This window comes from Ascaphus truei, chromosome 10 (genome assembly GCF_040206685.1).
Source record: "Ascaphus truei isolate aAscTru1 chromosome 10, aAscTru1.hap1, whole genome shotgun sequence".
NCBI lineage: Eukaryota > Metazoa > Chordata > Amphibia > Anura > Ascaphidae > Ascaphus > Ascaphus truei.
In genome coordinates this window covers 54861730-54874073 of record NC_134492.1, presented here as the reverse complement: position 1 = coordinate 54874073, position 12344 = coordinate 54861730, and the positions used below count along the sequence as shown (strand labels likewise).

Genomic DNA, 12344 nt, shown 5'->3' with positions numbered 1-12344 from the left:
ATCCATTTCTTGATCTTCTTTATCTTCTATCTTCATCTGTCAATCCAAAAAGCCCCATGGTAGATCCCAACCGATGTTGTCTCGTCGTCCTCTTGGGCTCAAATGAGGCGTCACGACCTAAAATAGGGCTTGTGATGTCACATTTAGCCTCAAAATGGTTAACAGCCACCTGATTGGCTGTTAAAACCATCTGCAGATGTTAATTATTGTGGGTATAGTCAGTCCGGGGTGGGTGCTTAGGCCTCCCGGGTTTGTATCGGGGCGGGGTGGGTTAACCCCTTAATGACTATAGCGGTTAGTAACCAAAAGTGATTAAGGTGATTAAGGGGTTAGGGGCCATTAGAATGTCTTTGTATGTATATATGCTTTCTTGCAATGGAGGACAGAGGGACCTGCAGGTGTGGTAAGTATAACTTTATTTATTTACTTTATTTATGTATGCTAATGCAGTGTGTAATAATGGGCAAATTATCATATCTGGATAATAGTTATTTTGCCCATTACTGTAATGTATGGGTTTGGGCGGAGGGGGGGGGGGCGTGAATTGATGTTTCTTAAATCTTTTTTTAAGATAAATTTCTTTCATAGTATAGATGTGCAGGGGGTCTCCGGAGCTGAATCGCGTTGGTTTCAGGTCCAGGGACCCCCTGCTTCCCATGATACAAGCCCCTTTATGGGGTGCCGGTATCCCTCTGCATTGAAATGTCCCGTGTCACGTGACCGGGACATTTCAAAGCATAGGAGATACCGGCACCCCATAAAGAGGCCTGTATCTCGGGAAGCAGGGGGTCCCTGGACCTGAAACCAACGCGATTCAGCTCCGGAGACCCCCTGCACATCTATACTATGAAAGAAATTTATATTAAAAGAAAAAAATTTTGGACGACATTTTCGCTGCCAGAGGCTGCTCTCTCAGAGCAGCTCTCTCTGCAGCAGAAATGAATCGCCGGGTTAGGCCTTTTCACAGGGTCCTTCCTATCACTGGCAGCAACTCGTTCGCTTTGGGAATTTTACTATGACAGGTAACCGATGCTTTCTGAATACCGTGATAGCAACGCCCCAAAAAATGACGATTTAAATGCCCCGGCGACAATTTTTATGAACCTTTACTGAATGAGGCCCTGTGTTATGAATCCTATTAGGATATTCGCTCATTCAACAAAGCGGTATAAAATATAATGTTATTCTAGTCTTATATATTGTGGGTTTACCTTTGTACTCCTAGATAACTTTCTAAAGGGTTTATTGAATTCTCTTTCTGTTTTTTATTTGGGATTCAAGAGAACAACAAATACAGCTGGTAATTCTCCAACACTGAGCTAAAACCTTCACAAATATTTACTTTTTCATGCTGTTTAAAGTCGCAGTTTCACATAATTTTATTTAACTTTTTAACCAGAATGAGAAGCAGGGGGTCCCTGGAGCTAAAACACACAGGAGATCTGCGGAGCTAAAATGCTCAGGAGGTCTCTGGAGCTGAATGGCGCAGGAGGTCTCCAGAGCAGAAACCCGTGACTTCCTATAGGCCCAATGATATTGGGGATTTACAAAACCAGGCAGTACCGGTGTTACCTTCACCAATTAGACCAAGGGGTCACTTGATTTCAAATGAATGTGTTTCAGTCCTAAGGACCCCCTGCGTCCAACCTTCCCGGTAAAGAAATGGGTGTTGGGCAGGTGTGCGACTTTAACGTATGTGATGCCAACCTATAGCTCTCACCAATTTGAGTCTCACTAGTTTGGAGGCTCTCATTGATATTAGCAACAAAAAATGCAAAAATGTACAAAGCAGCGCACTGCACATGAAGACAGGGAGACAGGTGGTATAAAACGGAAAAAAATATGTATTGTCTAAATAACATCACACCTCCATTTTTGTAATGTTAGTTAGACCAGCAGTGCGCAAACTGGGGGGTGCAAGACTGCCTGCGGGGGGGGGGGCGCAGATTACAGAGGTCCCACGCGCTTCCCAAAGGCACATAAATTAAAATGCCGAAGCCGACGCCGGAGCCAAGGTAAACGGGGGTGAGGAGGGGACGCGGGAGTGAGGGGACTGCCGGCAGGGGGGCGCAGGGAAAAATGGTTGTGCCCCCCTGAGTCAGACAATAATTTATTTTTATTTTTATACCATAAGTCTCCCTGTCTTCATGGGCAGTACGCTGCTTTGTGCATTTTTTGTTGGCGGCTGGACACGCCTTCAAATAATCTATTTGGCTCTAGGAGTGGGTAAGATATATTGAAGAATATTTTCATTTAAGAACAAGATTGACTACAAGCTTTGGTGAGTTTTTGGTCTTTTATTACACAAATTGTCTCCAATGATGTGCGGCGAAGTGAGAGTATAATTTTTTCTGTTACCTCCAGGAGGCCTAAGAAGTGTCGGATTCTAGTAGTATACCCACTCCATAGTAAAGCCATATTTCTATGATTCATTTATGGACAAGAATTAACTATAATTACAGGACTGTTGGAGCACCCACTTGCATATTTTTAATTGTTCTCATTGATATTAGCAGACGTGGCCCTATAGACATCAGAAAACATGCTTTTTGTGAGGGTTGTCTCTTTAAATTACGCTGGGACATATTTACTACGCATTGATGGACTGTAAGGCATCTTCCAGCACCAGAAGAATGGCAGAATACTGCTTAAAAAATATTGGCTACAGTGTCTCTAAACAAGCCTTATACAAACAGGACATTATCTCCTGGGGGAGGTATTTCCATTATCTTTTAGATGTGGAAATACTGTAGGTCAGAGAGGGATTTGAAGGTCCTGCCACCCCAGCCTGACATTACACAGCCAAATGCTGCTTCAGCTTATGCTAGACCGGCTTTGAAATGACTTTGCTGGGACCTGCTCTTTTTATCTTTGCGTATTTCGGCTCTTGCGCTGCGCAGCAAAATAATCCAGGTAAGAAAACGCAGAAAGGTTTTATCCGAGTAAGGATTTCATTTCCCACGTATAACCTCGTGTTTTATTTGTTTAAAGAAGCCGTTCATTAAGCATTTTAGGCGCTATGCATCACATGCAACATTCCTACGGTAACGCAGAAATGTATGCGATTAAAGCCATGTTGGCACTTAATGCCGGTGCACCGAGGTGGACGGAAGTCTGCGCTGAAGCATCTGCGTGTAAAATCTTTACATTTTCTTGGTTTGATTAACGCTTTAAGTATGAAGAGTATTTATAGTGTTGTAGATTTTGTCACTTTTTTGACCTTTGACATATTTCAAGCCATACAATAATTACGGAGAATGAATGTTACGTAGATGTATATATATATTTCTATGCTATAATTGTGAGATAAACACTTAGGTTAAGGCCATAGAGCCTTCGCCCGTGTGGTGGCGTGTGAAGGCTGTGACATCACCCGCATGAAGCGGTTGCATTTTCCGTTCATGGTGGACGCGCCACGGGGGGCGCCACGGAGCTGGTTCACAGGTAGGACTCACACAGCAGGGACCCCTGCTGTGTTAATCCGATGGGCCATTATGTCCGCAACTGACCATCTCGGGTCCACCACGCGGCGCAACGCCGGTTGTACCCAGTTAAATGTTCGAATGTCGGCCGCCGCATCTGTATGGTTTTTTTAAAAAAATGTCCTTCCAAAAACTGTACTCGTATTATATGCACAGCCTAAGACCTTTTATTTTTTCATCTTAAAAAATTTAGGGTCGTATTATGTGCGAGGCCGTAGTATGTTCGGGTCAATGCGGTACTTTTCCATGATGTCATTGTGGTAAAAAAATTGTGCCTAAGTAATGTAACTGGTTGTTTCCTGCTCCTTGCTGATGATACCCCGACATAATGTCGCTGTGTCTCCTTCACCAGAGAATTCTCCAAATCTGCTTGTTGGACTGTGTATGGTGATTTTATTACTGTTATTATTTTAGGAGCCACATGTCCAGTATCTAAAGATGACACCATTCAATACTGGCCTTTCAAAAGGGTCTACAAACTTAATGATGTTGTGGAATCGGTTTGCGCAGAAGGATACAAGTTGAGAGGTTCAAAATTCAGCCAGTGTTACTCATATGGATGGGACCCTGAGCTGCCAACATGTGAAAGTAACTAAATGTCATGGGAGACCAGGTTACTTACACCTTTTTAAATTTAAGGCGAAATTAATCTCCAGGTAGTGCTGCGGGTTATCCTTAATCAAGCCATTATAAGGCAATGCTGTAGATATAATCCTTAGTATATAGCAGGATGACGTTCACAATATAAACGTTTGATGCTGGAACCAGCTCCCAAAGGCAAGATAGCCAGAGAATGAGAAAAACTGTACTCACGGTACCACTGCTTTTCAATTTTCATTAATCCTTGCGTGCGTCCCGTCGAGCCATATCCAGAAGATTACAAAAAGTAACATGGAGCACAGCCAAAAAGAGAACTGGAGGCAGGATCAAAAGTCAAAAATAATAAAAATTTATTAGCACATAGTGCCCTTAAGGAAACTGGGAAAACACTTTGACGCGTTTCCCGCCGTAGAAGGTAGTTCTCTTTTTGGCTGTTTTCCATGTTACTTTTTGTACTCTTCTATTTACACCTTTTAACCAGGATCATTCATTGAGCAAAACAAGGTAATGAAATAAATTTTAGTTTATGCGGCATAAATTTTCTAACACAAAATACAGACAAAAAGACACATTTACTTTGGGACTGGGTTCGAAAACTAGACTTTCCTGGGTGCAGGGAACTCTATGGGAGAGTTTTACCCTGTCCGAGACAGCCCGGAATTTACAGAAACCGAAATCAGCATAAAATTCCTAACGCCACCGCTAACTTCTGTTCTGAGAACTTGGTCCCTCCTGACCGCAAGTTAGTCCAAACTCCTGGAACTCAAATCATCATAAAATCCCAGCCACGACCCCTGTTCATTTCTGAGAACTTGGTCCAAAAAATCTGGACTTAGACTCTGGCGGGCGGGCTTTTCAGACTCAAAATCGAAGCCGGTTGCTCTGCTATTCGCACAGAAGCATCTTTGAAAAGCCCGCCCGCGCTCTTACTACCGGAGAGAGACAATCTGATTGGCTCATCAATTCTTATAGTAATTTCAGTTTCATTACTAGGTAAGTGTACTTAATAGACAAAGTACACTAAAAAGGATCCCTATTGATGGCGCACTGCAGACCGATTTTATATAATAACAAGGTCAAGTACAGCTGGGTATTCAACAGTTAAAAAATGAATTTTATTAATATTCTTAATCTAATAATAAAAATAGATATATGTCCTAAAGAGGAAAGGATGTATACCTATAGATGAAGTCCCTCAGTGTTGAAATCCATGTATAATTGGTGGTTGGTACATATAGTCGTATCAAAAAAGTAACTGTAAGTGTAGATATCAATAATAGGAGAATAGTGTCTCCTATAGTCTTGGTCCTATGACTACTGCCTAAATATACATATGTGGTTGAGAGGTCGTCCTTTCGGAGATATAAATGCAGTGAAATGAAATCCCTTGTTGGATATAGATAATCAGTATAGGGGATTGTATCTCTCAATATCAAACTCAAATTATCAGTTTGTTTATATTAGATGAAGTGGTTAGGCAGAACACATTTTTTTTATGTGGAACATATCTACTACTATCAGTTTTATAATGCATAAGTTGCAGCACGCTCCATACACCAATTTGGATTGGGGATGCTCCAGAGATGTGAGTAAGAGACTTTATTCTATTCAAATGACATGCAATGTGGTGTAATAATGTTCCAGGGCCCATACCAATGAGGTTCTGCGCAGGGAGTTTGCTCCTTTACTCAGTTCCTTCAGGGAATATAGGTCCCCATTAAGGATACCATACCGCAGGATTCTTTACTCAATTATTACCCCCTATGGTGTTTTTGTACCTTTAACAGACCCGGCATTGGAGCGCATGCTCCACACAAGGAATTCAGTAAGAGAAGGAGGAGCGGCCAGATACTTTGCTGAACATTGCGACTGTGAACAGTCTTTTGGAGTCTGATCTTAGATGATAAGTGCTGCATGTAACAGGGGTGTGATAGGGGTGAGGAGCTTGTTCAGGTAGCTGGGTAGCTTGCCCAGAAAGAATTTGAAGCCAAGACAGGAAAGATGAACTTTGCGCCTAGACTCAAGTGATGACCAATCTAGTTCTTTGAGTATTTTGCAGTGATGTGTGGTGTAGTTGCATTGGAGAACAAAATGGCATATTGAATTGTAGAGGTTATCAAGTTTGCAAAGGTGGGTTTGGGGTGCCGAACCATATACTACTGCACCGACACACTTTATTCGAGCAAATACCCAGTATGTACCTGGCAGATACCTGGAATGCGCCGCTCCTCACCTCTGACAAGCCCCGTTGTGTTTGCCTTCCCAGCCTGGGTTCATGCCTGGCTGACGGGCGGCTGATCTGTTAAATGATAATGATTAGGATTTAATAGGCTGCAATGCTTCGCGTGTCTACCAGATGGCATAAATTCATGAATTGTAATGCAGTATATATATATATACTGTGCAGTATTGCAGCCAGCGGGAATAAAATGCTTCAATCCCTGCTTGGAAAATACCTCAATGCACTCGGGCAGAAAACAGTCACAAACCTCAATACACCCGGGTATACCCGAATTCGTGGGACTAGCCGAGCTCGAATAAAGTGTGTCGCCAGTGTTTGTCTCCATAGTCGACAATTGGCATTAGCATCTGCTGTGCGATACGCTTTCTGACCAGCAGACTTAGAGAGGATTTGTTCCTGTAAAGTATACCTAGTTTGGCATAGGTTTTGGATGTCAGGGTGTCAATGAGCATCTCAAATGTTAAATCGGAGTCAAACCATATGCCCAAGTATTTAAAACTAGTAACAGGAGTTAGGGTAGTGTTATCATTGGTTCTTATCTGGAGCTCAGTCATTGGAAGCTTTAAAAATGTAGCCTTGATCCCAAATACCGTTGTTACAATCTTGTCAGTGTTTAAAAACAGTTTGTTTTGGGAAATACAATTTTCAAGTCCCAAAAAGTAAGATTGAAGTATGTGTTCAAGGTCGGAGAGGCTAGGGCTTTGTACATGTAAGATTATGTCATCTGCATACATGTGTATTGAAGCTCCCTTACAAGCTGTTTGAAGATCATTGATGAACACTGAGAAGAGTAGGGTCCCCAGAACAAAGCCTTGTGGGACACCACAGGTGATATCCAGTGTGTTGGAGTTAGAGCCTGAGATGGACACATGTTGGGATCTACCTGATAGGTACAACTGAAACCAGTTTAAAGCATGCTTCCCTATTCCAGAGCGCTGGAGTTTGTAAAGCAAGATAACATGATCAACAGTATCAAAAGCATTTACAACATCTAGGAATATTGCACCAGTGAGTTGTCCCAGTTCCATTCCACACTGAATTTCATTGCAAACTTTTAGCAGGGATGTTACAATGGAGTGTTTGGGGCAAAATCCAGATTGGAATTGGCTTGGGAAATTTGTCTTGGAATATTAATCGCTTAATTGGGAGTGAACACATTTTTCCATGACTTTGTATAGTATTGGGATTAGAGAGATTGGCCTGTAGTTTGAGACAGTGTTTTTGGTCCCACTTTTGAAGATTGGGACAACTCTGCCAGTTTTCCAGGTCTTAGGGTTATGGCCAGCAGACAGAATAGCATTGACTATGGAAGCAATTGGTTTGGAAATGGCTGCTTAGTTTTAGTTTGAGGAGTGCTTGTGTAATCTCCTCTTCGGATACTGGGACAAATGTAAAATTGTGAGCAGTGTTGGGAGACGGTGGGGCTATAGGGGTACTCTCAGAATGAGGTTCATGTTGTGGTTTGGGTTGCGTTTCGCTAATAAGTTAGTAGCACACCCCACAAAGTAATCATTGAATGCATTTGCAATATCGGTGGGGTTTGTCAGAGTAATATCCTCCTAAGTGATATTACTTGGTTGTTGACGACTAGAAGGCTGGAATATATTGTTGATAACCTTTTAGAAGTTAGCTGGGGTTGTTGTATTTTGGTGGAGATTGTCAGAGTAATATTGTGCTTTTGCATGTGTTGTTTGCCCTGTGCGCATATTCCACAGGCATCTGTAGTTATTAAGATCCATGGTAGTGCCAGTTACTTTGTAGCTTTTTCACAAAGCATCCCTGAAATGGTAGAGCGCTATAAGGTCAGTTGTAACCCACAGAAGGTGGGCTCCTCGTACTCTTATTCTGTGTAGTGGAGCATGGGCATCACAGAGTTTAAAGAACTCGGATTGAAATTAGACAAGCGCAGAATCAGGGTCGGGAATTAAGTCAATTCTGTACCAAGGGCAGTTGGTAACTTCAGCCAGAAACTGTTGTGGGTTAAAGTTTCTAAATGTTCTAGTGAGGAGATCTTAAGGGCTTGATTGAATGGTTTAATTTTCTTTACACAGTACACTATTGCATGGTCAATGAAAATGTCAGGAAGGATGCAAGAGGATTGGATTCTGCTGGAATTAGAGGAGAGAATCCAGTCTACCAAGGAATGGTTGTGAGATTTCAGGTTTGTCCGTGTGGGTTGGGAAATGAGTTGCGTTAGATTAAGTGACGAGTTGTATCTGGATTTTGTGGTTTTTAGGGTTGAGCCAATTGTAGTTTAAATCCCCACGAACTAGCAGGTCACTCTTCCTATTCAGAGAGGAAATGGAGCCAAGAAACTGGTTGATATCCGTCAGGGACTGGAAAGGGCTTTAGGGGGCGGTAGATACCAGCAACCAGGATAGGCTTAGAAAATGGGAGGCAAATTTTGCCAACTAGGATTTTGTAAGAGCACCGCGTCCCTTACCTTCCGAGGTGCCTCTCTCCCCCCGCGCTCCTTGTATGCCGGCACTTCCCGTCGCGGGGGCACGTGAACGCCGTGCCCAAATTTCCACCCCCTGATGAGTGGTGATCGGTGCTCGAGCTGCGGGCTGCATGCGCCGCCGAGGTGGACCGCCACGCACACCAGCTATTCCTGGCAGCCGCTCCAGATCTGTGTCCCAGTCGCGGGTACGCGCACGCATATATATGGTTGCACTTACTCATCGCTCGGAATCCTCAACACTTGTCCTGCACCCAGCCTCGGCCTATCAGTAGTATACTTACCTGTGACTTCACCTCCTTTCTTCCCCATTGGCTCCTTACTGCTATTTAGTTCAATCAACCCGAGGCTGATTGATGAGCATAGTTAGTTCTTAGTTGTGCTTGCTACAAGCCACTTCGTTGCATTCGTCTTTTCTCCTTGTACTTAGATCCCAGCATTGTATCCGGACTCCTGACCTCTGGCACCCTTGGACTCGGCTCTCTCATCGGACTTCTACTCTCTCCTACCCACGACCCTGGCTTCAGACTCCGACTACTCTCTGTAAGGAATCCACACCTCAGTTTACTGTTTACCTTGCCTTACAGACATGTGCAGCCCTGGAACACTCCCCCTGGTTTCTACTGCAGCTGTGCAAGCTACCACTGCAACCTAGCCTTGTACTCACTCATTAGAGCAATGCCCTCACACCCTCCTCCAGGGATTGGCCCGCTGGCCTTTAAGTACTGCATCCCCACAATCCTTCTCTGCCGAGCATAGTCCTTCCTGGATGTCACCAAGTGTTCTGCCACAAGCCCCTCGCTTGTTATCTCGTTACTAACTCTGTTATTTTCCTAGTTCTTGTTCCTAGTTCCTGTGCTGAAGCGTTGGATCCCCAGCGTACTTCAGCTTCCTGTTTCCCAAAGCCTGCTGCCCTTCCCTTAGCAGAGGCCGATCTACGAGTCCTGAGGTCTGTTGCTCTCTCTCTCCTTGCACAGGCTCGCTCAGGACTCTTGCGCTGAAGCACTGAAGTCTGCCTATCCCTTCCTGAGACCAGTACCATGGGCCATGGTCGGCGCACGTGCAGAGGCCACTCCCGCGCTCATGCTCCTAAGCTGAAGCGGGGAACTCCTGACTACCTGTTGTCGAACTCCTGCTTGAACGACGTTTACCCTGATGTCTCCGATCCTGGCCCTGGCTAGTCCACTGACGATGCTGCCTTCTCCAGTCCCGACCCTGCTATGTACGACTACGAACTGCGCAATCCGTATCAGCTTCCGCGGTCTAAGGTCGGTGCTTATACAACCCCACCTCAGCCACGCGGTCCAACCCAGGTTTGTGGCGAGCACAACCATGACACTCTCGACATCTCCAACCCTGATACGGCAAGTACCTCCTACGATCCTACCCTCTGCTGCCCAGACCCGGCTTGCCACAACCACGAGCTGCGCAACCCAGACCCGGCTTCGCGGCATAGATCGGTGTTTTCATAACCCCACCTCAGCCTCGCGGTCCGGTCCTGGTTTGTGGTGAGCACCTGTGACAGATTTCAAAAGAGGGTGGGCATGGGTGGCAATTTAACAGTGTAAATTGTAAGGCGTCTGCAATATAAAATAAAACCTCTCCTCCTCTCTTTGACCTATCTTTTCTGGAAATGGAGTATCTCTGAATGGTGGTATTTGCATTGAGGGTTTTTAGGGGTTAGCCATGTTTCTGTGAGAACAATGGCTTTGGGTTTATGCATAAGGCACCATGCCCTTAGTTCATCCAGTTTGGGCAGCAGGCTCTGGATATTTATATGGGCGACAAATAAACCTTTTTGGAATTTGAAGGGGGAATTCTCAGGGGTATGGTACAGGGTTGAAAATGGAGGGCCTGGGTTAAGTTCAATATCACCTGCTAAAGAGAGTAATAGTAATAGTAGAAATTTGAGTATTTGTTTGCAAGTTGTAAATTTGTGATGCTTACCATTAGAGTGTGCGGTGGTTGGTGTGCTGGTTTCCAGAGTTATCCACCAACATTCAGTAGATAATGCAAGGCTTTTGAGTAATCCAGGGTGTATGGTGATGTTTGGTTTGGGCCAGGAGGGAGGAGTTTGTAGTGGATACAGAGAGTAACATTTCCATGAGGCCACAAGAAAGAACAAAGTTGAGATACATAGCTGGTTCATTATCACAGAGGTAGGTAATTTTGCATGAAGCTGTTGTGAGCCAAGTGAGTGTGTGCAGACTAAACAGCAGAGGTGTGCCTTTTCTTCATAAAAGTTTTTTGCTGCATTGCAATGCTAGGGCATATTCAGGGTTTTCAGGTGGTTGAGTGGGGTGAGGGTTGAGTGACAGGGGGTTAGGGCACTTGTGTGCTGTCAGTGTTGGGAGAGGCTGCAGTAAAATAAGGTGTAAAATGGGGGGGGGGGGTTAAGTGTGCAGGCTAACAAGCATGGGATCATAGTGTGGTCAGAGTAGCTCACCATTTGTTGCCGTTGTGTAGAAGAGTTTGCAGTAGATCCAGTCCCCAGTCCACCTCTAGTCAAACTATAATCTAACTATATATTCTCACTTAAAGATGCATCACTCTTGAGATGCTAATGCCAAACACTGCTAATGCCTCCCTTAGTTGTTTTAACATGTATACATCTAAGCAGTCACATGGCCATCCCCGTAATAAATCTGCCTGTTACAAGTAGGACGATTAGCACCTCACACCAAAAAAACATTTTGCTATTCAAAACATACCAGAGATCAATAATAAAGGCAGGGTGCGTATTTCTTTTAAAACAGGGGTTACTGTTGTTACTGGGTCAAAGAGCTGACTCTCTGGGGCCCTTACACACAGATCAGGGGAAAACAAAACGGGCTTGACCTTTATTAGAGAGCCTGGTTACCCCCTCCTGTCACACCTCCCCCTCAAGATGAAGGCTCCAGGACAGTAACCATATCAGGTGGCTTGCTGAGCGTGAAAAAAGTTGAGGTTGTCGGGGTAGGACACAGTCTTTCTGGCTGGTACAGTCCTCCAGCATGTTGGACTTCCTTGCCCCCTCCATTGTCCACGTCCATCAGGGCACTGATCCGGTGTAGCAACACACTTGCCCCACCACCCGAGGTATCCACCGCTTGGGTTTGGGACACTAACCACTGGGTCACAAAAGGCTGTAGGGGGTGGGACTGCAGCAATGCAGGATCGTAGCTCTTGACCTGCCGGTCCATCCTCTGGGGACCAGGTTGCATGCACCCATGCCCTCTGGTCGGTCATCTTAGTCAGGGGGTCTGTCAGCACATTGTAGCGGGTCACTAAATCCCTATAGTACTGCTGAATGTCCCTGATCTCCATGGCTAACCTTTCCCTCTTCATCAAGACACTGAACTCAGTCTGATGGAAGAGCTGCTGAACCCGGGGTCTACCGGGCGATCAGTCTCTGGGTTCCGCTTGGATCATCCATAACAGTGACCCTCTGTCTCCCTGACACCTCTCAATTCCACTCCCAGAGGGAGCTGCGAGCTTGGAAGCTGTCTCCCCCTGCTCCACAGAGCCTTCTCTATACTTCCAAGGGACCACTACCTGGTCGCTTGCTGCCTCTGCACAAGCT

At 44.9% G+C, this 12344-nt stretch overlaps 1 protein-coding gene and 1 long non-coding RNA gene across 5 annotated transcripts in view; both read left to right on the top strand.

Annotated features, from left to right (window-relative positions):
- Positions 1–2755: 2755 nt before the first annotated feature.
- The window catches only part of LOC142503959 (coagulation factor XIII B chain-like), a 129347-nt gene continuing 119758 nt past the window's right edge, over positions 2756–12344 (top strand). For 3 of the 4 annotated variants that reach the window (XM_075616972.1, XM_075616971.1, XM_075616969.1), the window contains exons 1-2: positions 2756–2913; positions 3897–4070. In XM_075616972.1, coding sequence (XP_075473087.1) covers positions 2841–2913; positions 3897–4070 — 247 coding nt within the window. In that variant the 5' untranslated portion in view covers positions 2756–2840. The remainder of the gene's footprint in view (positions 2914–3896; positions 4071–12344) is intronic. The other variant, XM_075616970.1, reaches the window with a different exon arrangement.
- On the top strand, positions 8385–10384 carry LOC142503960 (uncharacterized). Its single transcript, XR_012804148.1, has 3 exons — positions 8385–8485; positions 9213–9325; positions 9760–10384. It is a non-coding gene; the product is annotated as an uncharacterized LOC142503960 (long non-coding RNA).